General features: G+C 44.9%; 1 protein-coding gene across 1 annotated transcript in view; it reads left to right on the top strand.

Moving 5' to 3' along the window:
* CCDC148 (coiled-coil domain containing 148) overlaps positions 1-25,560 on the top strand; it is a 460,662-nt gene that overhangs the window by 58,926 nt on the left and 376,176 nt on the right. The window contains exon 3 of the mRNA XM_029605544.1: positions 2,827-2,948. Within this exon, the coding sequence (XP_029461404.1) occupies positions 2,827-2,948 (122 nt within the window). The remainder of the gene's footprint in view (positions 1-2,826; positions 2,949-25,560) is intronic.

The following is a 25,560-nucleotide window of genomic DNA, read 5'->3' as shown; positions in this document are numbered from 1 at the left end:
CTTTGTCAAAAGCCTTCTGAAAATCCAAACACTACATCTACCGGTTCACCTTTATCCACATGTTTATTAACCCCTTCCAAAAAATGAAGCAGATTTGTTAGGCAAGACTTCCCTTGGGTAAATCCATGTTGACTGTGTCCCATTAAATCATGTCTTTCTATATGCTCTACGATTTTGATCTTGAGAATAGTTTCCACTATTTTTCCCGGCACTGAAGTCAGGCTCACTGGTCTATAGTTACCCGGATCGCCCCTGGAGCCTTTTTTAAATATTGGGGTTACATTGGCCACCCTCCAGTCTTCAGGTACAATGGATGATTTTAATGATAGGTTACAAATTTTAACTAATAGATCAGAAATTTCATTTTTTAGTTCCTTCAGAATCCTAGGATGCATACCATCCGGTCCAAGTGATTTGCTACTCTTTAGTTTGTCAATCTGGCCTACTACATCTTCCAGGTTCACAGTGATTTCGTTCAGTTGGTCTGAGTCATCACCCCTGAAAACCATCTGTGGAACTGGTATCTCCCCAACATCCTCATTAGTAAACACGAAGGCAAAGAATTCATTTAGTCGTTCTGCAATGGCCTTATCTTCCCTAAGAGCACCTTTAACCCCTCTGTCATCTAATGGTCAAACCGACTCCCTCACAGGTTTCTTGCTTTGGATATATTTTTAAAAGTTTTTATTATGAGTTTTTGCCTCTATGGCCAATTTCATTTCAAATTCTCTCTTCGCCTGTCTTATCAATGTTTTACACTTAACTTGACAATGCTTATGTTTTATCCTATTTTCTTCAGATGGATCCTTCTTCCAATTTTTGAAGGATTTTTTTTGGCTAAAATAGCCTCTTTCACCTCACCTTTTAACCATGACGGTAATCATTTTGCCTTCCTTCCACCTTTCTTAATGCGCGGAATACATATGGACTGCGCCTCTAGGATTGTATTTTTAAACAATGTCCAAGCCTATAGAACACTTTTAACCTTTGCAGCTGCACCTTTCAATTTTTTCTAACTATTTTCCTCATTTTATCAAAGTTTCCCTTTTTAAAATTTAGTGTTAGAGCTGCAGATTTACTTATTGTCCCCCTTCCAGTTATTAGTTTAAATTTGATCATGTTATGATCACTGTTGCCAAGTGGCCCCACCACCGTTACTTCTTTCACCAAATCTTGCGTTCCACTAAGAATTAAATCTAAAATAGCTCCCTCTCTTGTTGGTTCCTGAACCAGTTGCTCCATGAAGCAATCATTTATTACATCCAGGAACTTTATGTCTCTAGCAAGTCCTGATGTTACATTTACCCGGTCAATATTGGGGTAATTGAAATCTCCCATTATTATTGCACTGCCAAATTGGTTTGCTTCCCTGATTTCTCTTAGGATTTCATCATCTGTCTGACCATTTTGTCCAGGTGGACGGTAGTATACTCCTATCACTATACTCTTACCCAACACACATGGGATTTCTACCCATATAGATTCTACTGAGCATTTACTCTCTTGTATGATCTTTATCCTGTTGGACTCTATACCCTCCCGGACATAAAGTGCCACACCCCCACCAAGTTGATCCTCCCTATCATTGCGATATAATTTGTACATGTGCAGTTATTTGACTGCCTTTCCACCCTGCGATGAAGCATTATCATAGGTCCTTGCTCTTCAGTACCTCCCACTGGTAGTGTACAGCCTGCTAATTATTATTTTTAGGTATCTGGAAAAGTTAACAGGTGTGGCATATACTATTCCCACCTACCAATGGTGCAAGAAGTGAAAAAAACTAAATGAAACCCCTGTTTCCAAAAAAATAGACTTTCTAAAAAGAAAGATTACAATCTGAATGTCGAATAGACATGCAGATAGCCTATACTGCTGACCATGAACACAGAGATGAAGCATAACAAAGAACTAAGAAAACTACATTAAGTCAGATGGGGGTCATTCTAAACCTCTGTGAGATGTTCTTAATCAACCTGTATGGGATGGGATGGATTTACTATCTCCTTCACTATAATGATGTTTCTGAATTTAATTGTGTAGTTGCAGGGCCACTTAATTCAGTTCTTTGTCAGTCACACACACTTATTTGCAGGGTGTGTATAAACACCTTGATCATTTTGATATGTCTTTGCAACATCCATATCAAATACTCTTTAGATAGCACATTTGCTGGAGAATAAAGCTATACTTTGTAATGTGACGATTTTGTTTCCTTTCCACCTAATTTTAAATTAAGCCCAAGCTCTGAGAGAGATGTCTTTTATTGCATAAGAAAGAGATTGCATGAAGGTCAGATCAGGGGACTACAAAGAGAAGCCGAGAAGTTATGATTGCCTAGACTGAATGGAATAACTTTTTTTTTTTACACAATAAAAGACATCTCTCATGGTACCTCTTACTTTGCAATGAATTACAAGGAATATAAGTTAAGGAAAAAGTTAAGCTTTGGACAACTGATGAAGTTTCTAGGCTTTGATGTCCTTCCCTTTTAAATATTGGCACAGTCCAAATATTTGACTAAATAGAACATTCTCCCTATGTATGGATAATGTTTCTTCAAAATACATTGGATTATTTCCATATACTATATTATAATTAATATATTTCTTGTATGTATGTAATTTATAATCTTGTCATACTGTTACTGAAACACTGTATTAATTCAGAATATTCATATATTTACTGAAAAGATTCAGTATTTTTCATATAGTTTGTAGTGATACATGTAGTCCATATGCAGGTGTGACTGTAAATTAGCTTCAAGCATTTTAAAATAGTTTTTCCAAAGTGTTAAATGTCTTGTTTTGTTTTGGGTAAAAATAGATAGTCTGGTGGTTCAAGTGAAAAATGCTATTGGCAAGAAAAAGTATAAACCAGTTGACTATCAGCAACTACATGCAATTACTGAAGCCAAGAAACTAGCAAGTGCTAACATACAATTAAAGGTAAGCATTTTTTGTGTGCTGATGCTGGATTGTTGCATGATTGGGTATAATACTTTGCTTACAGAAGTAGACAAAAAACAAGCATTTTTAAAAGTAAAACAATTCTAGTGAAGATGTCCTGATGTGAGATGGAAGGGCTGTAGACTCAGAAGTAACATATGGAAGTATTGCTTCACAAAAGTGGCATATTTTGAAATAGTTACCCAGTGAAGGTTATTTATTTATTTAATTCTTTTCTATGCTGATATTCATGACACATGTCATATCACGTCAGTTTACATCAAACATGGGGAATTAACATTAACAGTGATCATAGCTAGAGAGCTTCTGATCGAGTTAAGGGAAGAGGTAAGTTACAATGAACAGGGTTACTGGAACTTGGAGGTTGGAAGAGAGTATGGAGAGAAGAACAGTTAAAATGACTGAAAATTAAAAAATATTAATGAGGATACTTAGTAGCAGGAATGCTAAACATATAGAAACATAGAAATGATGGCATAAAAAGACCAATCGGCCCATCTAGTCTGCCCAGCAAGCTTCCACACTTATTTTCCCATACTTATCTGTTTCACCAACTTCAGGGCTCTTGTTGGTAACTGTTTGATTCAAATTTCCTACCATCCCCTGTCATTGATGCAGAGAGTAATGTTGGAGTTGCATCAAAGGTAAGCATAAGGCTTATGGTTAAGGGTTGTAACCCTTAACCATAGGGATAATGGGTAGATTAGACTGACTTAATATTCTTTATCTGCCAGCAATGTTGAGTCTGTGGACCCTTGGGTAAAGGTAAGCCCTGCAGGTTTCTTAGTTAGCAGGCAGTCCCAGGTGAAGCAGAGACTGGTCAGGACCTTCATCTTTATCAGCCCTCATTCCACTCAGGTTTGCCTTTGGGTGCCGGGGTTGGTAGGACTTAGCTCGTGTCTTAGCTGCTGAGAGGAGTGGTGATCTAAGGCCAGGCTAAAGTTGTAGGCAGGTGACAGTCTGATGAGTCGGGGGGTCCAGTAAAGGTCAGAGGCAGGCAGCTGTCAGGCGTATCCAGAGTCCAGGTAAAGGTCAAAACTAGGAATCTGTCCGAGGAAGAAGAAGAGGGACAAGTGGGGCAACAAGGACTGGAACAGGCTGAGATGAAGACTGGAGCAAGCTGGGACAAAGACTGGAATGGCTAGACCTGTTGCTGGGGCAAGTTTTGTGTAGGGCAGTGGTGCTAACATTATCAGTAAGGGCCACGGGGCCTTTCCCACCATGGTCCCTTTAAAGGTGGAGAGGTTGTACGCACGCGTGCCTAAGGAGAGGCAAGGCGGGTTGTGTCTGCACCATCCTGCCTTCCAGTAAATGAAAAACTGCATTAATAGATTGTGTCGTAATTCTAAGAGAATTCGCAAACTTTTTTCTCAAAATGTTGTTTTTGCACTCCTTTTCCATTATGGTTTGAAAACTGTTTTAATTGAAAAAACTGATATTAAAATTGCACCACCAAACCCCACTGTTGTATAATCAATGACATTGTTCATTTGAATGTGGGAAAATCAGTACAAATCAGCAAGTTGTTATATCTGCTCTGCTACATTTTACTCCATTTGACATGTGGTAAGTGCTGTATATACTCATGTATTAAGTCGAGAAATTTATGCCAGAAAAACACAAAAAAGTTGGCTTGACTTATACACGCGTATTACAGATAGCCCTCCACCCTCCACCCTCCCGAACCCCCCCCCCCCCCCCAAAACTCACCGATAGTCCGTGGTGGTCCAGTGGGGGGCCCGGGAGCAATCTCCCGCTCCCAGGCCATCAGCTGCCAGTAAATACATCCCTCCCTCGCCCTATGGCTGCTCTCCCTGTTCAATCCCTCCCAACTCGCCCAAAGCTCACTAATAGACTGTAGTGGTCCAGTGGGAGGCCCAGGAGCAATCTCCCACTCCTGGACCATCGGCTGCCAGTAATCAAAATTGTGCCGGTGGCCCTTTGCCCTTACCATGTGACAGAGGCTACTGGTGCTATTGGCTAGCCCCTATACAGCCGCTCATGGCTGGTTGCAGACCATGCCGAAAGCAAAGCATACTCCAGGCAAGAAAGTGAAGACTTGGAATTGGAAACATGTCGAAGATTCAGGAGAGGCCCTCACCGAAGCATGCTGGCCATGCTGAAGTGGAGCAGGTTCTGGCTAGAGTCTAGGGCATGGACGGAAGCAGGAACAAGGTTCTCCGAAGACCGGGAACAGGATTCAAGACTGAGGCAACGGCAGCGGCACCAGGGCCACAAAGATGATGACAGCGGCATTAGGGCCGCATGGAGAAGTATCCCGGCGGTGGCTTCCATGCCGCAAAGATGCAAGGTCGGCATCGGCTTCCATGCCACAAAGAAGATGAAGGCGGCGGCACTAGGGCTGCGAAGAGGCGTCCTGGCAGTGGCTCCTGCCGCGAAGAAGAGCGACAGCGGCGGTCTGGGGCGACTTAGGCCACATGAAGGAGTCCTGCGGTGTCGGGCCGAGGAATTGTCTGGCACCAGCCGGTGCAAGGTGAGAGGCTGCTCGCAGGATGGGCTCCGTGAGCAGCTTCATAACAAAGACATTCCCTGCTGACTAGCATTTAAAAGCAGCTGCGCAGACATGGTGGATCTATCTGAAAGCAAGGACTACCTGATTTTGCACAGCTCCACCCAAGAATACCCAAGACCAATAGTACTAGCTGCTTCCTCACCTCTCACAAATTGGGTAGTTCTCTGTTGGAGCTTCCAGGCCAAGAGTTCAAAAACCCCCATAGTCCTTGCATTGTCATGCAATGCATATTTTTAAATTGTCATGTATGTGCATATATCCACTTTTCATATGCAAAAGTGGACATGGTAGGAGCATGGTTTCTGCACAAGTCGCTATTTTATAAGCGACTTACACGCAAATGTCAACACTGCATGAGAAAATTTACTACAGCTATTTTATTTACCAAGTTCAAACTTTCATGGTGTTTTTTGACCTGGTGTTTGGCAAGCTGGTTTCTCTGGCTAAATGGACATGGCAACAGACTAAGGGGTGGGAGTGAGTGTGACAGGGACAGACTGGACTAAACGGGAGGGTGGGCGTGAGTCATGGAGAATCTAACTTCAAAATGATTCTAATAGGCTTATAGATATTCTTGACACAGCATTTGAGGAGGGAAAGAGAAGGAGATGGAGGTACCCCTTACAGAGACTGCAGAGGTCTAGGGCACAGTGTTTGGATCTGTCAGAGGAGCAAGTTATGTACAGGTTCAGATTCAACAAGGAAATCATACTGTACTTATGCCAGCAGTTATAGCAGGTCCTGTACTCTTCCACCCAAAGGGGCCATGCTTGCCAGTATACATCAAGATCACTACCGTCTGGCATTTTTGGCCACCAACACCTTCCAGACACTTCTAGGGGTCATGGCTGCATTAAGCCAGTCTGCCACTTCTATATGTATCAAGCTGTTTCTGGCTGCAACAACAAATAATGGCGGTCTGTTTTATACCTCATTGCATGCTTGCCCTCTATCTTGGAAGCTATTGATTGCACTCACATCCTTATAAGGGCACCAGGAGCCGAAGAGACCATCTACCGCAACCACAAGGGCTTCCATTCACTCAGTAGGCAGGTGGTCTGTGATGCCAAGGGAATCATCATGGATGTCATGGCCTAGTTTCTGGGATCCAGTCACAATGCCTACAACCTCTTGCAGTCAAAAATTCATGATCACTTCCAGAAAGGCTGGTTTTTAGATAGGAATGCACATCTCACTATCAACATACAGTAACTTACCTCTTCTATTCTTTTCTCCCTCATATCTAGGTGGACTTATTTATTTTATTTATTTATTTAAAGGCTTTTATATACCGATAGCTGGTTTGTACATCGTATCAGTTTACAAAGAACATTGCGCTTATAAGATGAAGCATAACAGTTAAGACTTAAAGCATTATCCCAGAATGACCGCTCCAACCTCGATCAGGGAGCTGGCTCACTGCTGAACACTAAAGGATATATAACTCTGCTTTCCTCTGCCTTGTCCCCTACCAGTGAAGAGAATATCCACTCAAAACCTGGCTCACGATCTCACTAGCTAATCTACAAACTGCTGCAGATGCGCACTGCAACAGGGCCCACCAGCAGACCAGGGTAGTCATCAAGAGAGCCTTTAGCCTACTCAAAACACATTTCTGCTGACTGGACAGACTTGAGGGATGCCTTCTCTACAATCCCACTAAGGTCTGTGATCTTTCTAGCCTGCTGCATGCTTCATAACGTTCAGGCCTGCCCTCTTTCAAAGAGAGTATAAGATTATCTGGATGGAGAGGAGGAAGAAGAGGCACTTGACCTGACTCAGGAGAAATTCCAGAAAATAAAATAGACAGAATCAACAGCAGGCTGTACAGGAAAGCGAGACTGTGATACAAAGAAATTTTAGATGCACTTATTTATAAGAGTAATATAAGACAGAGAGGTATATAGTTGAGACCTTCAGGTACATAGTAGCCAAGTGCCAACTCTAGTCTGGCAGCCCTGGTGCTACCTTTGAGGAGGAAAGTCTCATGATCGGAGAGCATCAACTTGGTGCAGCAGGAAATGATCCTGTAGCAAGGACCTACTCTCCGGATGATGCATTGTCCTCTCGCACCAAGGATGTGTCTCCCAGGGCTACTGCCATGGAGGGAAGGGTTAGGTCGTCCATCATAGCTGATGATTTGATTATTAGGAATGTAAACAGCTGGTTGGCTGGTGGGCATAAGGATCACCTGGTAATATTCGTACCTGGTGCGAAGATGATGGACCTCACGCGTTACCTAGATAGCATTTTAGACAGTGCTGGGGAGGAGGCAGCTGTCGTGGTACATGTAGGCACCAACGATATAGGAAAATGTGTGAGGGAGATTCTGGAAGCCAAATTTAGGCTCTTAGGTAGAAATCTGAAATCTAGAACCTCTAGTGTAGCATTCTTTGAAATGCTTCCTCTCCCATGCACAAGTCCCCAGAGGCAGGCAGAGCTCCCGAGTCTCAATGCGTGGATGAGACGATGGTGTAAGGAAGAGGGATTCAGTTTTGTAAGAAACTGGGGGATCTTTTGGGGAAGGGGGAATCTCTTCTGAAGGGATGAGCTTCACCTTAACCAGGGTGGAACCAGACTGCTGGCGCTAACATTTAAAAAGTAGATAGAGTACCTTTTAAACTAGAACAAAGTGGAAAACTGACAGTTGCTCTGCAGCGCATGGTTCGGAGGGAGGTATCTTCAAAGGATACTAATGAAGCATTAGAGATAGGACATCCCAACAGAGAAGTTCCAATAATAAGAAAAGTAGTCCAAGTACCTATAATTAAAAACTCACCTGAGTTTAAAAGATTCCAGTTTATCCCGGTCAACTGAAAAGCAGAATGTAAATATAAACAAAAAACACACTTTGAAATGTTTGTATGCTAATGCCAGATGTCGTAGAAGTAAGATGGGAGAATTAGAGTCTATAGCAGTGAAGACTCATATAGACTTAATTGGTATCTCAGAGACATGGAGAAAAGAAGATGACCAATGGGATAGTGCTATACCGGGGTACAAATTATATCACAATGACAGATAGGAGCATCTTGGTGGCGGGGCAGTGCTTTATGTCCGGGATGGCATATAGTTCAACAGGATAAAGACTGTGCATGAGACTAAATTCTCAATCTAATATTTATGGGTAGAAATCCCTTGTGTGTTGGTGAAGAGAATAATGATAGTATACTACTGTCCTCCTGGCCAAATGGTGAAACAGTCAGTGAAATGCTAAGAGAAATTAGGGAAGCTAACCAAACTGGTAGTGCAATAATAATTGGAGACTTCAATTACCCCAATATTGACTGGATAAGTGAAATATGGCATGCTAGAGAGAGAAAGTTCCTTGATGGAATACAAGACAGTTTTATAGAGCAATTGGTATAGGAACCAATGAGAGAGGGATCAATTTTAGATCTAATTCTTGATGGAATGCAGGATTTGGTGAGAGAGAACGGTGGTGGGGCTGCTTGGTAATAGTGATCATAATATGATCAAATTTGAATTAATGACTGGAAGGGGGACAGTAAGTAAATCCACGGTTCTAGCACTAAACTTTCAAAAGGGAAACTTTGATAAAATGAGAAAAATAGAAAAAAAACTGAAAGGTGCAGCTACAAAGGTAAAAAGTGTGCAAGAGACGTGGATATTGTTAAAAAAAAGATATCATCCTAGAAGCACAGACCAGATGTATTCCATGCATTAAGAAAGGTGGAAGGAAGGCAACACGATTACCAGCATGATTAAAAGTTGAGGTGAAAGAGGCTATTTTAGCCAAAAGTTCTTCATTCAAAAATATGAAGAAGATTCCATCAGAAGAAAATAGGATAAAGCATAAGCATTGGCAAGTTAATTGTAATACAGTGATAAGACAGGCTAAGAGAGAATTTGAAAAGAAGTTGTCCATAGAGGTAAAAATGTACAATAAAAAGTTTTAAAAATATATCCGAAGCAAAAAGCCTTCAAGGGTATTGGTTGGACCATTCAATGATCAAGGGGTTAAAGGGGCACTTAGAGAAGATAAGGCCATCACAGAAAGATTAAACGATTATTTTGCTTCAGTGTTTACTGAAGTGGATGTTGGAGAGATACCCATTCCGGAGAAGGTTTTCATGGGTGATGATTCAGATCAACTGAACCAAATCATGGTGAACCTGGAAGATGTGGTAGGCCTGACTGACAAACTAAAGAGTAGTAAATCACCTGGACTGGATGGTATACATCCCAGGGTTCTGAAAGAACTAAAACATGAAATTTCAAACCTATTTCAATTAATTTGTAACCTATCATTTTAATCATCTGATGTACCTGAAGATTAGAAGATGGCCCTATATTTAAAATGGATCTAGGAGTGATCTGGGAAACCATAGACTGGTGAGCCTGACTTCAGTACTGGGAATAACTGAAAACAGTTATAAAGAATAAAATCACAAAATCACAAACCATTTAGATAAGAGTGGAGGAGAAGCCTAGTGGTTAGAGCAGTGGGCTGTGAACCAGGAGACCAGGGTTTGAATCCTGCTGTTGCTCCTTGTGACCTTGGGCAAGTCATTTTACCCTCCATTGCCTTAGGTACAAACTTAGACTGTAAGCCCTCTGGGGATAGGGAAATACCTACAGTACCTGAATGTAATCCACTTTGAAGCGCTGAAAAAAAGCGGAATATAAATAAATAAATAAGATATGGTTTGATGGGACATAGCCAATATGGATTTACCCAAAGGAAGTCTTGCCTCACAAATCTACAAATTTTTGAAGGATGAATAAACATGAGGACAAAGGTGAACCAGTAGATTTGGTATATTTGGATTTTCAGAAGGCATTCTACAAAGTCCCGCATAAGAGGCTTTCAGAAAACTAAAGTCATTGGATAGGAGGCAATGTCCTTTTGTGGATTGCAAGTTGGTTAAAAGATAGGAAACAGTAGAATTAAATAGTCAGTTTTCATACTGGAAAAAGGTAAACATTGGAGTACCTCAGAGATCTGTACTTGGACCGGAGTTTTTTAATATATTTATAAATGATCTGGAAAGGATACGATGAGTGAGGTGATCAAATTTGCAGATGACACTAAATTACACAGAGTAGTTAAATCTCAAGCAGATTGTGATGAATTACTGGAGGACCTTTCGAGACTAGAAGATTGAGCTTCCAAGTTTAACGTGGACAAGTGCAAAGTGATGCATTGTTATGCTCAGGCTTGTGGACCCTTGGTCGACGAGAGGATGGTATACCTTTCGGAGGGTCCGTAGGCTCTCTCGTCGGATGGCGAGGCAGAACAGGAGGCAGGACCAGCTGACCCTTGGCACTGGAGGCTGAGGCGAGCACGGAGGCGATGAAGAGACGAGATGAGGCGCTGTGTCTTTACCACTGGTGGTCTGCGGTCCCCCCCCGGAGGAGCCCTTAGGGACCCGACCGCTGGGACTTAGGTGGACCTAGGGAGGTCAGGGTAACGGTGCAAGGGCCAACTGGAGCTTCGCCCTGGAAGCCCGCGGTCCCCCCAGGAGGAGCCCGTAGGGACCCGACCGCTGGGACTTAGGTGGACCTAGGGAGGTCAGGGTAACGGTGCAAGGGCCAACTGGAGCTTCGCCCTGGAAGCCCGCGGGCCCTTGGAGACGGTAGTCTTGAGGTCCTAGGTCGAGTGCCAGAGGGTCGTCGCTCACCAGTCTGAAGTCGTACGCCAGAGAATCACCACTTGCCAATCCAAAGTCAGGAACCAGAGAATCACCGTAAGCTGATCCGAAGTCAGGAACCAGGAAGACTAAGCAGGAACCAGAAGCCAAGCTCGAGGAACTCACCGAAGCAAGCAGACAGGACAAAGCTCACAGGAGACGTTGCCAAGTCAGGGAATGGTCAGAGGAAGTCTCCCTTTATACTTCCTCTGACTCTGGAGATAGGACTCAGGACTCAGCTGCATCCACTTAAAGGGACGAGGTCCCTTTAAGTCAAATGAAGAGGTGCGGCCTCGTGTCTAAGGATGGCGGTGGCCATCTTGGATCCGGGCCGCGGAGGAGAGCAGTGGCGACCGCGAGGGAGGAGCAGGAGTGGCTCCGATCCCGGCGGTCAGCCCGGGGACTCGCGCTGCTGCGCGGAAGTGCCGGGCCCAGCGCGGGGCGGTCGGCCCCGCCGTGGCGGGAAGGCGAAGTAGGGGACCGCGCCCGTGGACAGCCACGGGCGCAGAACATAACAGTACCCCCCTCTAGGGCACCTCCCCGGAGGCCTGGGTTTATCTGGATGATCTTGATGAAATTGCTCGAGCAATCCGTGGTCCAGAATGTTGGCCAGAGGTTCCCAGGTGTTCTCCTCGGGGCCGAACCCCTCCCACACAAGGAGATACTCCCACTTCTTCCCATGCTTCCTTATGTCCAAGACCTCGTGGACTTGAAAGGTGAGGTCATCCTCAGAGGCAATAGGTTGGGGAGTCGGAGGCGCGCTGGAGGGCCAAGACAACACCAGTGGCTTCAAAAGCGATACGTGGAACGTGTTGTGTATTTTAAGAGAAGGCGGCAGGCGAAGCTGGTATGAGACTGCTCCAACCTGGCGAATGATAGAGAACGGTCCAATAAAACGCGGGGCCAGTCGCGTTGATGGCAGCTTCAAACGGATTAACTGGGTACTCAGCCATACCTTCTGACCTGGCCTTCTCCGCCGATCTGCATATTTCTTGGCGGCTTGGCTGGCTTGGACCAATGCACGTCGTGTGGTGACCCACGAGTGGTGTAACTCATCTGCCGACAGTTGAGCTACAGGGGACGTAACCTGAATGGGAACTGGCAGCGGTGGGCGTGGCTGCTTCCCATATACAACCTGAAAGTGCGAAGAGCCGGTTGCAGATGAAAGATGCGAGTTGAGCGCGAACTCTGCTCAGAGTAGCAGGCTGGACCATTCATCTTGTTTATCATTGATGTAGAGTCGAAGGAATTGTTTTAGCGTCTGGTTTGTCCGCTCCGCCAGACCATTAGACTGAGGGTGGTATGCTGAGGTATAATCCAAGGTAACATCGAACTTTTGGCACAGGGCCCTCAAAAAACGGGCGGTGAATTGAGGTCCCCTATTGCACAGGATACTTTTAGGCAGACCATGCAAGCGAAAGATATGCTGCACGAAGAGTTGGGCCAGCTGAGGGGCAGTCAGCAGCCCTGGGAGGGGCACGAAATGTGCCATCTTACTAAAAAGGTCCACTACCACCCATATGACTGTATTGCCGCTGGACAATGGTAGGTCGACCACGGTGGCCACATGAGTCCATGGCTCCGCGGGCGCTGGTAGCTGCTGGAGTAGACCTGGGGTCGCGCCATGGATCTTCTTGTGCCGAGCACATACCTGGCAGGACTCCACGTAGGCCCGAACATCCCGGTTGAGTTTAGGCCACCAATAGTATCGGCGCAGGTTTTGTAAAGTCCGGGTTTGTCCAGGGTGGCCCGAGCAACGGGAGTTGTGGGCCCAAGCGAGGACGTGTTTGCGCAGGTGCTGAGGGACCAAGGTCTTCCCTGGAGGGATGGTCGTGGTGGCAGACAGGAGACCCGAGACGGTTCAATGATGAAGCGCGGGTTCCTCCGTACCTTCTGTAGATTCGAAGACGCATGATAGGGCATCTGCCTTGACATTCTTCCCAGCGGGTCTATAGCGGAGGACGAAGTTGAACCTTGTGAAGAACAGAGCCCAACGAGCCTGCCATGGATTAAGTCGTTGAGCCCGCTGCAGGTACTCTAAGTTTTTGTGATCCGTATAGACCGTAAATTGGTGCTGTGCCCCCTCTAGCCACGGCCGCCATTCTTCCAAGGCTACCTTTATCACCAAGAGTTCCTTAACTCCTATGGCGTAGTTCCGTTCGGCCGGGGAGAATTGACAGGAGAGGACGGCACATGGGCGTAGTTTGTGCCTTTCAGAGGTCTGGCTCAGAATGGCGCAACGCCTTCTGAAGATGCATCCACCTCGATGACAAATGGCCGCTGCGGATTCCGATGTCGAAGGCATGGCTGTAATAAGAATGCCTCCTTGAGGCGACGAAAGGCGGCTTCTGCCGCAGGAGGCCATTTTTTGGGGTCCGCATCTTTCCGGGTGAGGGCAGTCATCAGGGCAATGATGGTTGCATAATGCGGGATAAAAGATCAGTAATAGTTAGCGAAACCCAGAAACCTCTGGAGTGCCTTGAGTCCTGACGGCTGCGGCCATTCCCGAATGGCCTTCAGTTTCTGTGGGTCCATGCGAAATCCTTCTTTGGAAACTATATATCCCAGGAAGGGAAGGGATTCTTGTTCGAAAAGGCACTTTTCCATCTTCGCGTACAATTTGTGTTCTCTAAGACGCTGTATTACCTGGATGACGTGCTGGCGGTGAGCGGACAGGGTATCTGAAAATATCAGTATGTCATCCAGGTATACGACCACACATCGGTACAAGAGGTCGCGTAGTATTTCATTCATAGTGTTCTGAAACACTGCGGGGGCATTGCAGAGCCCGAACGGAATTACCAAATATTCATAGTGGCCGTCTCGGATATTGAAGGCCGGCTTCCACTCATCGCCCTCTTTGATGCGGATCAAGTTGTAAGCTCCCTGGAGGTCAAGCTTGGAGAGATTTGTGCTCCTTGCAAGCGGTCGAAGAGTTCCGAGATGAGGGGTAGCGGATATCGGTCCTTGACCGTTATAGCATTCAGGCCCCTATAATCAATGCACGGACGCAGACTCCCTTCCTTCTTGGCGACGAAGAAGAACCCCACTCCTGCGGGGTACTGGGATTTCCGGATAGATCCTCTCTTCAGAATTTCCTCAATATATTCCCTCATGGCCTGTGTCTCGGCCGGAGAAAGGGCATAGGTGCGTCCGCGAGGAGGCTCTGTCCCTGGGAGAAGATTGATGGCACAGTCGAAGGATCGATGCGGTGGCAGTATTTCGGCCTTTTGTTTAGAGAAAACATCCGTGTATGCGGCATAAGGAGCGGGTAGACCTGGGAGACTGGTGGAGGCTATGGAACAGGATGCTGGCACCATGGAGTGGAGACAATTGCCGTGGCAATTCGGTCCCCAACGAGCCAGCTGCAGTGTCTTCCAATCAAACTGGGGCTCGTGAACCTGGAGCCACGGAAGTCCTAGGACATTCGGATGGATGGAATATTCCAGGATGCAGAACGAGATTTGTTCCTGGTGCAGGGCCCCAGCTCTGAGCTGGACGGGAATCGTAGTGTGTGTCACTTGTTCTGGGAGGGGCTTCCCCTGGATCGAAGAGATGACCATGGGAACAGGAAGGCGGACTTGTGGGATCTTTATGTGTTCCACCAGGCCTTTCATTATAAAATTGCCACCGGCGCCGGAGTCCACTAGAGCTAAAGTGTGGAAATCTCCTTCTATTGTGGTTAATGACACTGGCAATGTTAGTGGAGGTGCAGGTGTGGTACGGCCCAGGAAGAGACCTCCTCCAGGTCCTAGGCCCGAGAGTTTCCCGGTTGTTCTGGACAGGCGGCTACTTGGTGGCCTGCCGTGCCGCAATAAAAGCAGAGTCCCTCCTTCGTGCGCCGCTGCCGCTCCTGCGGAGATACTTTCCCACGACCCAACTCCATGGGTTCGTCGGCGGGTGCCCGAGGGACTTCAGGGGCACTCTTGGACGGAGGAGAGGGCCTCCTTGCTGCTTTAGTCACCGGCATGTGAAACCGCATGCGCCGGTCTACACGATTGGCCAACTCAATCATGCCATTGAGATCATCGGGGAGTTCCTTCGCCGCCAACTCGTTTTGAAGGCGCAAGGCTAGGCCCTCCAGGAAGATACCATGCAGGCAATCCTCTCTCCAATTCAGCTCCGCGGCCAGGGTGCGGAATTCTGTGGCGTACTCGGCAACAGTACGGGTGCCCTGCCACAACCGGAGCAGTTCGGAGACTGCAGAAGACTTGCGGACGGGTTCGTCGAACATCTGCTCAAACGCAGACAGGAACTGAGTTAAGTCTCTAAAGATCGGATCATTCCTTTCCCATAGGTGAGAGCCCAAATCAGGGGCTTCCCGTCGAGCAGGGACATGATGTAGCTGGTCTTGACCAAGTCACTGGGAAACTGCGCTGGCAGTAAGGAAAAGCGAACCTGGCACTGGCTGAGGAATCCTTGACATAACTTTGCGTCTCCGGCGTATCGAGAGGGTGCCGGGAGTTGTGTGGGAGTAACTTGCCCCTGGTCGCCTCCGGAGGCCTGGATGGAGTGGGGTTGGGTAGGGTGACCTCCTTGTGCCCCAGGCGGAGACGGAAGCGCAGGATTCATAGGCCCTTATATGTTTTATTCAATAAACATATACACGGTTAATGCGACTCCAACATTGCTCTAAGTTTCTACGGCAAGAGGAAATGTGGAAAAAAGGATTTGCATTCACAAAAAAGCGGGGAGTAGCTTGCTTGTTACGGCGGTTACCACCCCAAACCAAATAAGCCTGATATTTCACTTTCAATGCATATCCAGCGTAGCTCTCTGCTTCAACGGCAAGGGGGAATGAAGAAAAGTGGATTTATATTCAGACAACCAACAAGGATTGAATTGCACAGGCTGGGTAAACAAATAAGTGTGCCGTAACAAGCCATAACAAGCAAGCTACTCCCCGCTTTTTTGTGAATGCAAATCCTTTTTTCCAAATTTCCTCTTGCCGTAGAAACTTAGAGCAATGTTGGAGTCGCATTAACCGTGTATATGTTTATTGAATAAGGGTATTATCTCCAGGTAGTAGCCGTCATTCCTGCGAGCCACCCTCTCTTCATTCACATCCTCTAGACTTTATGGATCCACAGTGTTTATCCCACCCCCCTTTGAAATCCTTCACAGTTCTGGTCTTCACCACTTCCTCTGGAAGGGCATTCCAGGCATCCAGTTAGGGCTGTTCAGTTTGGAGAAGAAATGATTGAAGGGGGGGGGGGATATGATAGAAGTTTACAAAATCATGAAAGGACTTGAACAAGTTAATGTAATTGGTTGTTTGCTTTCTCAGATAATAGAAGGACCAGGGGGCACTTCATGAAGTTAGCAAGTAGCTCATTTAAAATAAATTGAATAATTTTTTTTTTCACTCAACCCATAGTTAAGCTCTGGAATTCATTACCAGAGGATGTGGTTACATCAGTTAGTGTAATTGGGTTTAAAAAAGGTTTAGATAAGTTCCTAGAGGAAAAATCCATAAACTGCTATTACAGTAATTAATAAGCAATAGTAGCATGTGATTTATCTAATGTTTAGGTACTTGCCAGCTACTTGTAACTTGGTTTGGCCACTGTTGGAAATAGGATACTGGACTTGATGGACCCTTGGTCTGACCCAGTATGGCATATCTTATGTTCTTATGTTATGTTCTAAGTGCATACAATTATATGCAGTTAATGTCCTCTTGGTTGCCCTTTTTGGGGGAGGGGAAGCTCTGTGGCTTTCATCTGTCCCAGTCTCATGCTCTTCTGCAGCAGTATGTGGCCTCTTTTCTTCAGCTACCACATTCCAATCACAGCAGAGAGTGAGAATCCCACCTGTGCCCTCAGAGGGAGAGTCATCATTCTGCAGTGGTAGTGGTGTTGCTGGAGGAAGCATCAGTGTGGGTAGTGTTGGCATGTGAGGAGATGGAACCATCTTGAGCAGTGGAAAAGCAAGAGGGGGACCTACCAACAGACAGGCGGAATTCTGTCACGGGGAAGCACCATCTACTGTGGTGATGGTGCAGCAAAGGCTTGTGGGAGCTGTACCCAGAGAGGTATCAAATGCCACAGAGGATTCCATGATGTCAGCAGGTGGCAGAGTGGCATTCGCTGCAGCATCTCCTTCCACACTGCAGTCTAGGCTGCATTTCTTCATGCATGCCCCTCAGCTTCTTCCTCTTGCCCTGCATCTCCTCCTGGACCATATTCTTCAGGCCCTGTGTTTCATGCCTGAGGCCTGCTATCTTCTCCAACACTCTAGGGTTGAGTTGCAATATGCGCCTCTTCTTCTTTACCTGAGAAGATGTCTTGCCCTTCTTGGCTGCCTTCCTCTTCACCGACTGCATTCTACCAGGTATCTGTATGCCTGACAGGATATGAGTTGACTGGGTCTCCTCCTCCATGATCACATGGTGATACTCTGCTGATGGGTGTTGATAACCTGACCCCTCCTCCTCCTCATTGTCCTCTTCTGGGCTTGCGGGCAGCACCTGTAAATGTCAACTTTCTCATCAGAAGCCATTAGGTGCAGGAGCATTAGAGTCCTCGCCTGTCTCCTGGTCTAAAAAAAGGAAAGTGTACATACTTTCAATTTGAGCTTATTGGCAGTTCAAGCATTTGAAGCAAGGCTATATCCTTTGTTTTCTTTTTTTTTTTTTTTTTTTTACTGTTTTCATTGTTTTAATGTGATTATGTGTGTTTATTGTTTTATGTTTGCATTTATTTATTGTGAATGTTTTATTGTAAATTTTCTAGAGTCTAGTGCACCAGGCACTTCACAAATTTTAATAAAGATAAAAGATAATATACATGCTATGTATGCTTTTTCTCTTCAGTCTCACTGGGTCTTCATTTTTGGCTAACACAACATCTCTGTGGGCCCTACTCTATTTCCTCCTGCTACTCCACAACCCGTTTCTCACCCATGGGAATGCTTGATAAAGTTACCATGGAACACTTGTAAAACACCAGCAGGCATGGACAAAGAGAGGGCTCACAAATTGGCGTGGCTTTTTACTGCTGGCCCTATCAGCTTTGTGCACCATTTCATATTTCAGAAAAGGAACATATCTCAATAAATGGGGGTGGCTATTTTCTAGCCCATGGAAAATGTCCTAGCATCTTACAAACATGCTCTGTGTGGTTTCAGCTGGTCTGAGTGCCCTCAGTATGACAGAGGTCTCACTAGATATAGCCTGTTTGATGCCAGCATAGTGGCAGTGTGCAAAGGAAGAGCAGCACTCCCCATTGGGCAGGGTGTCTTCACTGAGTGGCAATATAGGGTCAGTATCTCCACAGAGAAGGTTCAGAGGAGAACTGAGGAGAAGGGTTTTAGGATAGGAGTTCTGGTAAGTACAGAAGAGTAAAGAAAGAAAGAGAACCAATGAGCTGGGGACTAGTGTACAGAGAGATGCAAGAAAGAGAATATATTCTGTCAGGGAAATCACCAGAGTCTGCGTCAGCTACTGGCAGCTGAGAATGTAAGAGAAAATGACCTAGGAGAAAAATATTTCAGCTAACATCTATTGGAGGGGAGTCAGGATGAAAATATTACCTGTCCCAAAGACCTTACCAATTGTCGGAAGTTGAGAGGTAAAAGAAACAGCTGTATCTTTTTGGATAGAGATACTTTTGGAACACTATACAGAAGTGTTCATGTTTTGACATTCGTTTCTCAGTCATTCATTATTAAAGCTGTTTATAAAACAGTACAGGTATGGAGAGGGTATTTATGGAGAGATTGAATAGTGAGCAAGAAGTGTCCCTATGAGTAAAAAAATCCTTATGGCTATGAAAATACTTTGCTTTTCCCTCCTGTGCAGGAATCCTGGGAGGTCATGAGGCCTTCCATGGTCCATAGCCTTCCCCATGTGCCTACATGCCCAGGACTTTAACTTGATGGGGAGTCTAAATAAAGTATTTTATAACCTGTGCATACCAGGTACACACAGATCAAAAATATGTGTATGTCTACCTCCTAACATAATATAATAAACACTGAGGGTAATTTTAAATATAACTCTCTATATCTCTATCGTAGAATTTATTACAAAAATAGAGAGACATCACATTAACCATGTGTGTAATATTTATTGTAACCGTTCACATATACACCAATGTAGACACTTTAAAACTAAGCTAGCACACTCACACATTCATATTTTGCCAAATACAAAACCCTACTGCATGACTACAGAACTAACACTTTCAAAGCCAAACGCGACCACTATGCCGTCAAAATTCACAACTTTCAATTCAACCCGAGAGCTCTTTTCTCTCTTATCTCTAACCTTACCATGACATCTCCCAAGACATCTCCATGCGAAGACCCTTACATTAAATGCAACCAGCTTGCCCAATATTTCCACAACAAAATTGCTACTATTGCCTCCTGCTTTCCCCCCTGCTCCTTCACCGACCAAATTCACTCCTAAAGTCATAGACTACAAAATGGACACATTCGAAAGCACTTCCTCCTCTGAAATCTCTGCTATACTTAAGAAAATGTGACCCGCTACATACCCCTCTGACATGATCCCCTCCAAAATGCTGTTGACAATCCCAGACAGCATTTCCCAACCGCTGGCTGATATCATAAACACCTCCTTTTCCACTGGTGATGTTCCCACCCAGCTCAAATCAGCCATAGTAAAACCCATCCTTAAGAAACCGAAACTTGACCCTTCTGACTTATCCAACTACCGACCTATCTCTACCCTCCCTTTCATCGCCAAAGTCCTTGAAAAAACTGTCAACACCCAACTGTCAAACTACTTAGACCAGCACCAGATACTCTATCCATCACAACACGGCTTAAGAAAGCGCTTCAGTACTGAAACTCTACTACTCTCCCTCACCGACCTCGTCATCAGAGGCTTTGACAAAGGTCACGCATTCATTCTAGCCCTATTAGACATCTCCGCAGCCTTCGACACTATTAACCACTCTATATTACTTGACAGGCTAGCTGACATTGGCATCTCTGGGACCCCACTTCGCTGGTTCAAATCATACATAAGTGACAGACAATTCAAGGTAAAAATTGAAAACCACGAATCGGAGCCAATCGATATCACAAGGGGCGTACCCCAAGGCTCCTCCTTATCATCCACACTCTTTAACATATACCTCCTCCCCCTCTACCAGCTATTCTCAAATCTCGATCTCCCACACTTTGTCTACGCAGACGATGTGCAGGTTCTTATACCTATCACCGACTCCATCTCCAACGCCCTAAAAAGATGGGATAGTGCCCTCTCATCCATCAACTGTCTCCTCACTCAACTCAACCTAGCCCTAAATCCCAACAAAACTGAACTTATGATCATTTCACCTCAACCCATCAATCCCTTACCCACCCCCTCAGCCAACTCTCCCCTTGCTCCCTCAGTCCTCTCGCAAACTGTAAGAGACCTAGGTGTCACACTTGACCCTCAATTCAGCCTACAGAAATTTATCTCCTCCACCATCAAAGACTGTTACTATAAATTACACACCCTCAAAAAACTTAAACCTATCCTGCACCTCAACGACTTTAGAACAGCCCTACAAGCCCTAATATTATCTAAAATAGACTACTCAAACGCTCTACTCCTAGGTCTACCGAAGAACAGCCTTGCCCCTCTGCAGCTGCACGAGTATTAACAGGCACCCGCAGAAAAGAACACATCACACCTATTCTCAAACAACTTCATTGGCTCCTGTTCACAGCCAGAATTCAATTCAAAACACTTACCCTTATCCACAAAGCCATCCACAATCCTGACATGCTCTGGTTCTCAGACAGTTTGCACATCCGTTCCTCTTCCAGACCCACCAGAACGCCCTACAACGCAAACATTCACACACCTTCTCCCAAACTCTTCTATCTTTCAGCCACCAAACAACGTGCGATATCCTTAGCTGGACCCTCCTTATGGAACTCTATGCCTACCCACCTACGCCTTGAGACGTGCTCTAAGAAATTCAGTCAGAACCTCAAGACCTGGCTGTTCACACGAGCCTACGCATGAGCCCCACTTCTTTTCACTCCTATTCTCCTGCACCTCTCCGCCCCTCCCCTCGCCCTCTAGGTTTTGACCTAAATCCCCCCTTCTTAATTCACTCCCCCTAATATATCATTGTACATAATCTATACTTGCATTTAACTATGTTTTTTGCGTTTACCTATTTGTACCGCATAACCTTTATTTCCCTCATCCTTCTTCCCCTCTTCCCCCCCCCCCCCCCCCCCCCTCACTAGTTCTTTTATCAGTTTCATTGTAAAGCCCTGTTGGCTACTTTTTTGTTCCATGGAAACCGATGTGATGTTTTCTTAACGAATGTTGGTATACAAAAAACTTTAAATAAATAAATAAATACAACCCAATTAAAACAACAAATGTCCATTCGAGATTTAAGTTTGAATAGCGTATATCATCCTTGTTAATAGCAATAGCTAAACATGAATGTTTACTAACACATCGTGTTAAATACACAATTATTTCAAGTAATTTTTTCTCTTATCACCATTATGTTCTCTTTTTTATCCTTACAAATTAATCACATTCAATGTGTACTTGCTTGTAATCACCAAATCATGTTCATTAATCATTACACTAGATACAGTATGTCCACTATGTCCAGTATGTCCGACAAAAGATATCTTTGTTTCACCCCTCAGGGACTCGTACTTTTCAAATGTGTATTCATTTTCCTCCACTTTCCAAATTTAAACTGTAAATGAAATCAAATGCTGACCAGGTCAGTCACAATAATATCGAATTCCCATTAAATATTTCTGAAAACAGAACATAAAATAACAAATGAACACCTCAACCCTAAACAAAATCCATTTAAACCACCATCAAATAATATACTAAATCTACCACTCAAGTTCAAAAATAAAAGAAATAGAAGTCACTGAAATTAAGATTCAAAATCCAAGTTGTATGGCATTCCATTGAATAATTACCATGAACATGTAGTATTGTAGCGCCATGCTTTAATATAAGGCGCCAACTTACATACTCGAAGAAGCATTTCTCTGAAAACACACAAAATTAAATCAAATATCAAAATCCATGTTATAAATTAAATTAAATTAAATGTACCAAACCTTATATCGCAGCACTCCTTAAACTTTCAACCGCTGGCCGCTCTCACGTATCGTCGGAAGTGACATCACACTCTGTCACCCGCTAAAGTCAGCTCTCCAGGTTAGAATCTTAAAACTTTATATAGGCTGGACAGTTGCAAACGTTCAATCTAATGCGGAGCCAAGAAATTATCCCCTAAAAAACAATTACGCGCAAAAATAAATAATAGCGGTATAACACGGGGACCACAAAACCAAAATTACAGTATCAGATTTAGTTACAAAATCTGCATCACCTAGGATATAAAGCATTGAAAAAGATACACCATAATGAGTGCAAACTCATTAATCTATCATTAAATAGGAAAATCTGCTCAAAATACTAGCCAACATAGATGAACAAAACGAATGGACTTCACGGATCAAAAGAAGGCACTCCATTCTATAGGACCATTAAGCCCAGACGGGGCTACTGTATGCCAGCTAAAGATAAAGCGTTGTTCTATTTTCCTCAAAACTGCAGACAAGTCCCCTCCATTCTTGAGAGTAACTTGTTTGATTACAAAAAAACAAATATCATCAACAGTATGATTCTTTTCTACCCAATGATCCACCAGAGGGGCATGTTCGCGTAAAGATCTAATGCGGCTACGATGTTCAATGATGCGTAAGCTCAGCAACCCAGAGATTATATTCCAGTATCAGAAGGACTTCAGCCTTGCCGAACACATCGACTCACTACTGCCACCACTGGTGGTCCAGCTTCCAGTCCAATAAAGATCTATTTATGTTATTTCATATTCTAGCCTATCCAGTGGTTCCTCTCAGGATCTCCTCCTGGGGGCGCTGTCATCTGCCATCGGCCCAGGGATTCACCATTTCCTCCTAGTGGTCATTCCTTACACTATTGTCACTCTGTGGGAGCCAACCACTACAGACCACTACCACCGCTTACGGAAGTATTATATAGATAGCTAACCTCTCTTTCTATGGGACTTGCCAGCAGCCTATATATAACAGATTGCTACTCCGTAGCGGAGGCATGATAGATTGTTAGCTTCTCTCCTCAAAAGAATATCATTGAACAAGATTACCATCTCTTCTTCCCTGAGAGAGTTGATCCATAACAGATTGCTACCTCATTCCTTACAGGAGCATCTAACAGCAGTTCGCTAACAGATCTACAGATAGCTAATTCCTCCCCTCTGGAGGAGCAGGTCATGTCAGATTGCTACTCCTCCCCCTTTCAGGAGAACAGCAGAACAGATTGCTAGCTCCACCCTCCTGGCGGGGTGAGCGATAAAATATTGTTAACTCCTCCCCTTTGGAGGAGGAGAGCGTAACACACTGTTTGCACTTTTCTTCTTGTCCTGCCTCTTCTTTCCTTCAAAGCAGTGTTACAGTCTTGGGTCGTACTGCTATCTATGCATGGTGCACCTTTAGTAGCATTCCCTCTGTGAGCACAGGAACTATGAGCCTGCACATATACAGTCCCTGCATTGATCATATGAGGAAAGTGTTGCTGCTGATAGCATGCACGAAAAGCAGCAGGGCCTGGGGCTTTCCCACTGCTTTGGAGTAGAGAAGGTGAGCAGGTTGAGAAGGATAAGCAAGAACAAGAGAGGAGGCATGTGGTGCAAGGGGCAATTACAACAGAGATACAAGAATTTGGTAGTAGAGATGCAGAAATGGGCCACCAAATCTTGAAACGTCTTAAGGTAATAAACTTTCTTGTGCAAACCCTGTTAATGAATGTACAGGTAAAGAAAAATACCCAAAGCCTTCAAGGATTAAAAGCTACTGTGAAACAAGTTCTATCCTTTCTCTAAGTACAATTGATTTCATATTCCAAAAATGATAGTAATGAATGAGAACTGAATCCAAATTATGGAAAAAATATAATCATTATATAGCAATAAGCTAGAGTAAAAGAGCACAAACATAATGAAAACATCAGAGCATTATAGCCATAAAACTATGATAGGGAGTTCACTGAAACAATAGTTTTAACTTGGAGGAAAATTGTTTCCTATATATTCTTACAAGCCGTTAAGCCCGTTAAAACGGGCTACATTACATTTTTTTTTCAGTCCATTTTCTAACACAGCACCCTTCTACACTTTTTCTCCCTCTCTCCCCCTTCCCCTCGTTCACTCCTCCCCTTTCCTCCACTCAGTCTTACTCATCCTCTGTCTCCCACTGCCTTCTTCCCCTCACTCTCACCTCCCTCCCCTTCCCTCAGTCACTCCCACCTCTCTCCCCTTCCCTCAGTCACTCTCCACCCTCTCTCAATCCCATCCCCTCCCCCTCAGCCCTCCTCCACTCCCTTTTTCTCTGCTCCACAACTTCTTACCCTTCCACTTACTCACATCCCTGTCTCTCACCTCTCCCTCTCCCCCTTCCACTTACTCACATCCCTGTCTCTCCCCTCTCCCTCATTCTCCCTCTCCCCTCACTCTTCCCCACCCCCTACCTCCCTCCCACACACTCACCCACTCCTCCCTCCCTCTCACTCAGTCCCTCCCCCTCCCTCACTCTCACTCAGTCCCTCCCTCAGTCCCTCCCACTCAGTCCCTCCCCCTCACTCAGTCCCTCCCTCCCTCCCTCTCACTCAGTCCCTCCCTCCCTCGCTACTGGCCGCCGCTGCCGCTGCCACCCGACGCCGCCGCTGCCACCCGCCGCCATGTTTTTTTTTTTTCTGACGCTGGCTAAGACCGACGTGCTCGCCCGCACATGCGCAGTAGAGCTGCTCTCTACTGCGCATTTGCGGCACGTCGGTCAACCTTCATTTATTAGGTTGATGTTTGCAGAGCCAATGTCTGAATTAAATTATGTGGAACCAAATTTTATTAATTTAACCAAGAAACTTATTTATGAAAAGAAAGTACACTTTATGCAAAAGATTTACAGTATGAAAATATTAGAGCCAAGGCTTTGTGGGGAATCTTGTATAATAGCTAGTCTTTGTTGTTCTAGGAAATACACAAACCTATGGCATGGAGTATGCCTACATAATAGCCATGGCCAAAAGATGTCAGTATGATATGTCAGTACTGATGTAAACTGCTTTGGATTTTATTGACAAACAGGCCGATACAGAACGTGTGCTTGGCCAAGCGCATCGTTTAGCACCCGATTGGCCGCACGTTTTCGACGTGCGCCTATTACTCTTTATACTATAAGGGGTTTAGTGCATCAAAAACGCATACCAAGCCCCCTGAAATCTAATAGCGCTCATTACATACAAATGCATGTTGATGAAGCTATTAGTCGCCTGGGATACTGAAAGTAAAATATGCGGTCAGCTGCACATTTTACTCTTAGAAATTAATGCCTGCCCAAAGGCAGG

The sequence above is a fragment of the Rhinatrema bivittatum genome, chromosome 6 (genome assembly GCF_901001135.1).
Source record: "Rhinatrema bivittatum chromosome 6, aRhiBiv1.1, whole genome shotgun sequence".
NCBI lineage: Eukaryota > Metazoa > Chordata > Amphibia > Gymnophiona > Rhinatrematidae > Rhinatrema > Rhinatrema bivittatum.
The sequence above is the reverse complement of the archived record's forward strand: the minus strand, read 5'-3'. Positions and strand labels throughout refer to the sequence as shown.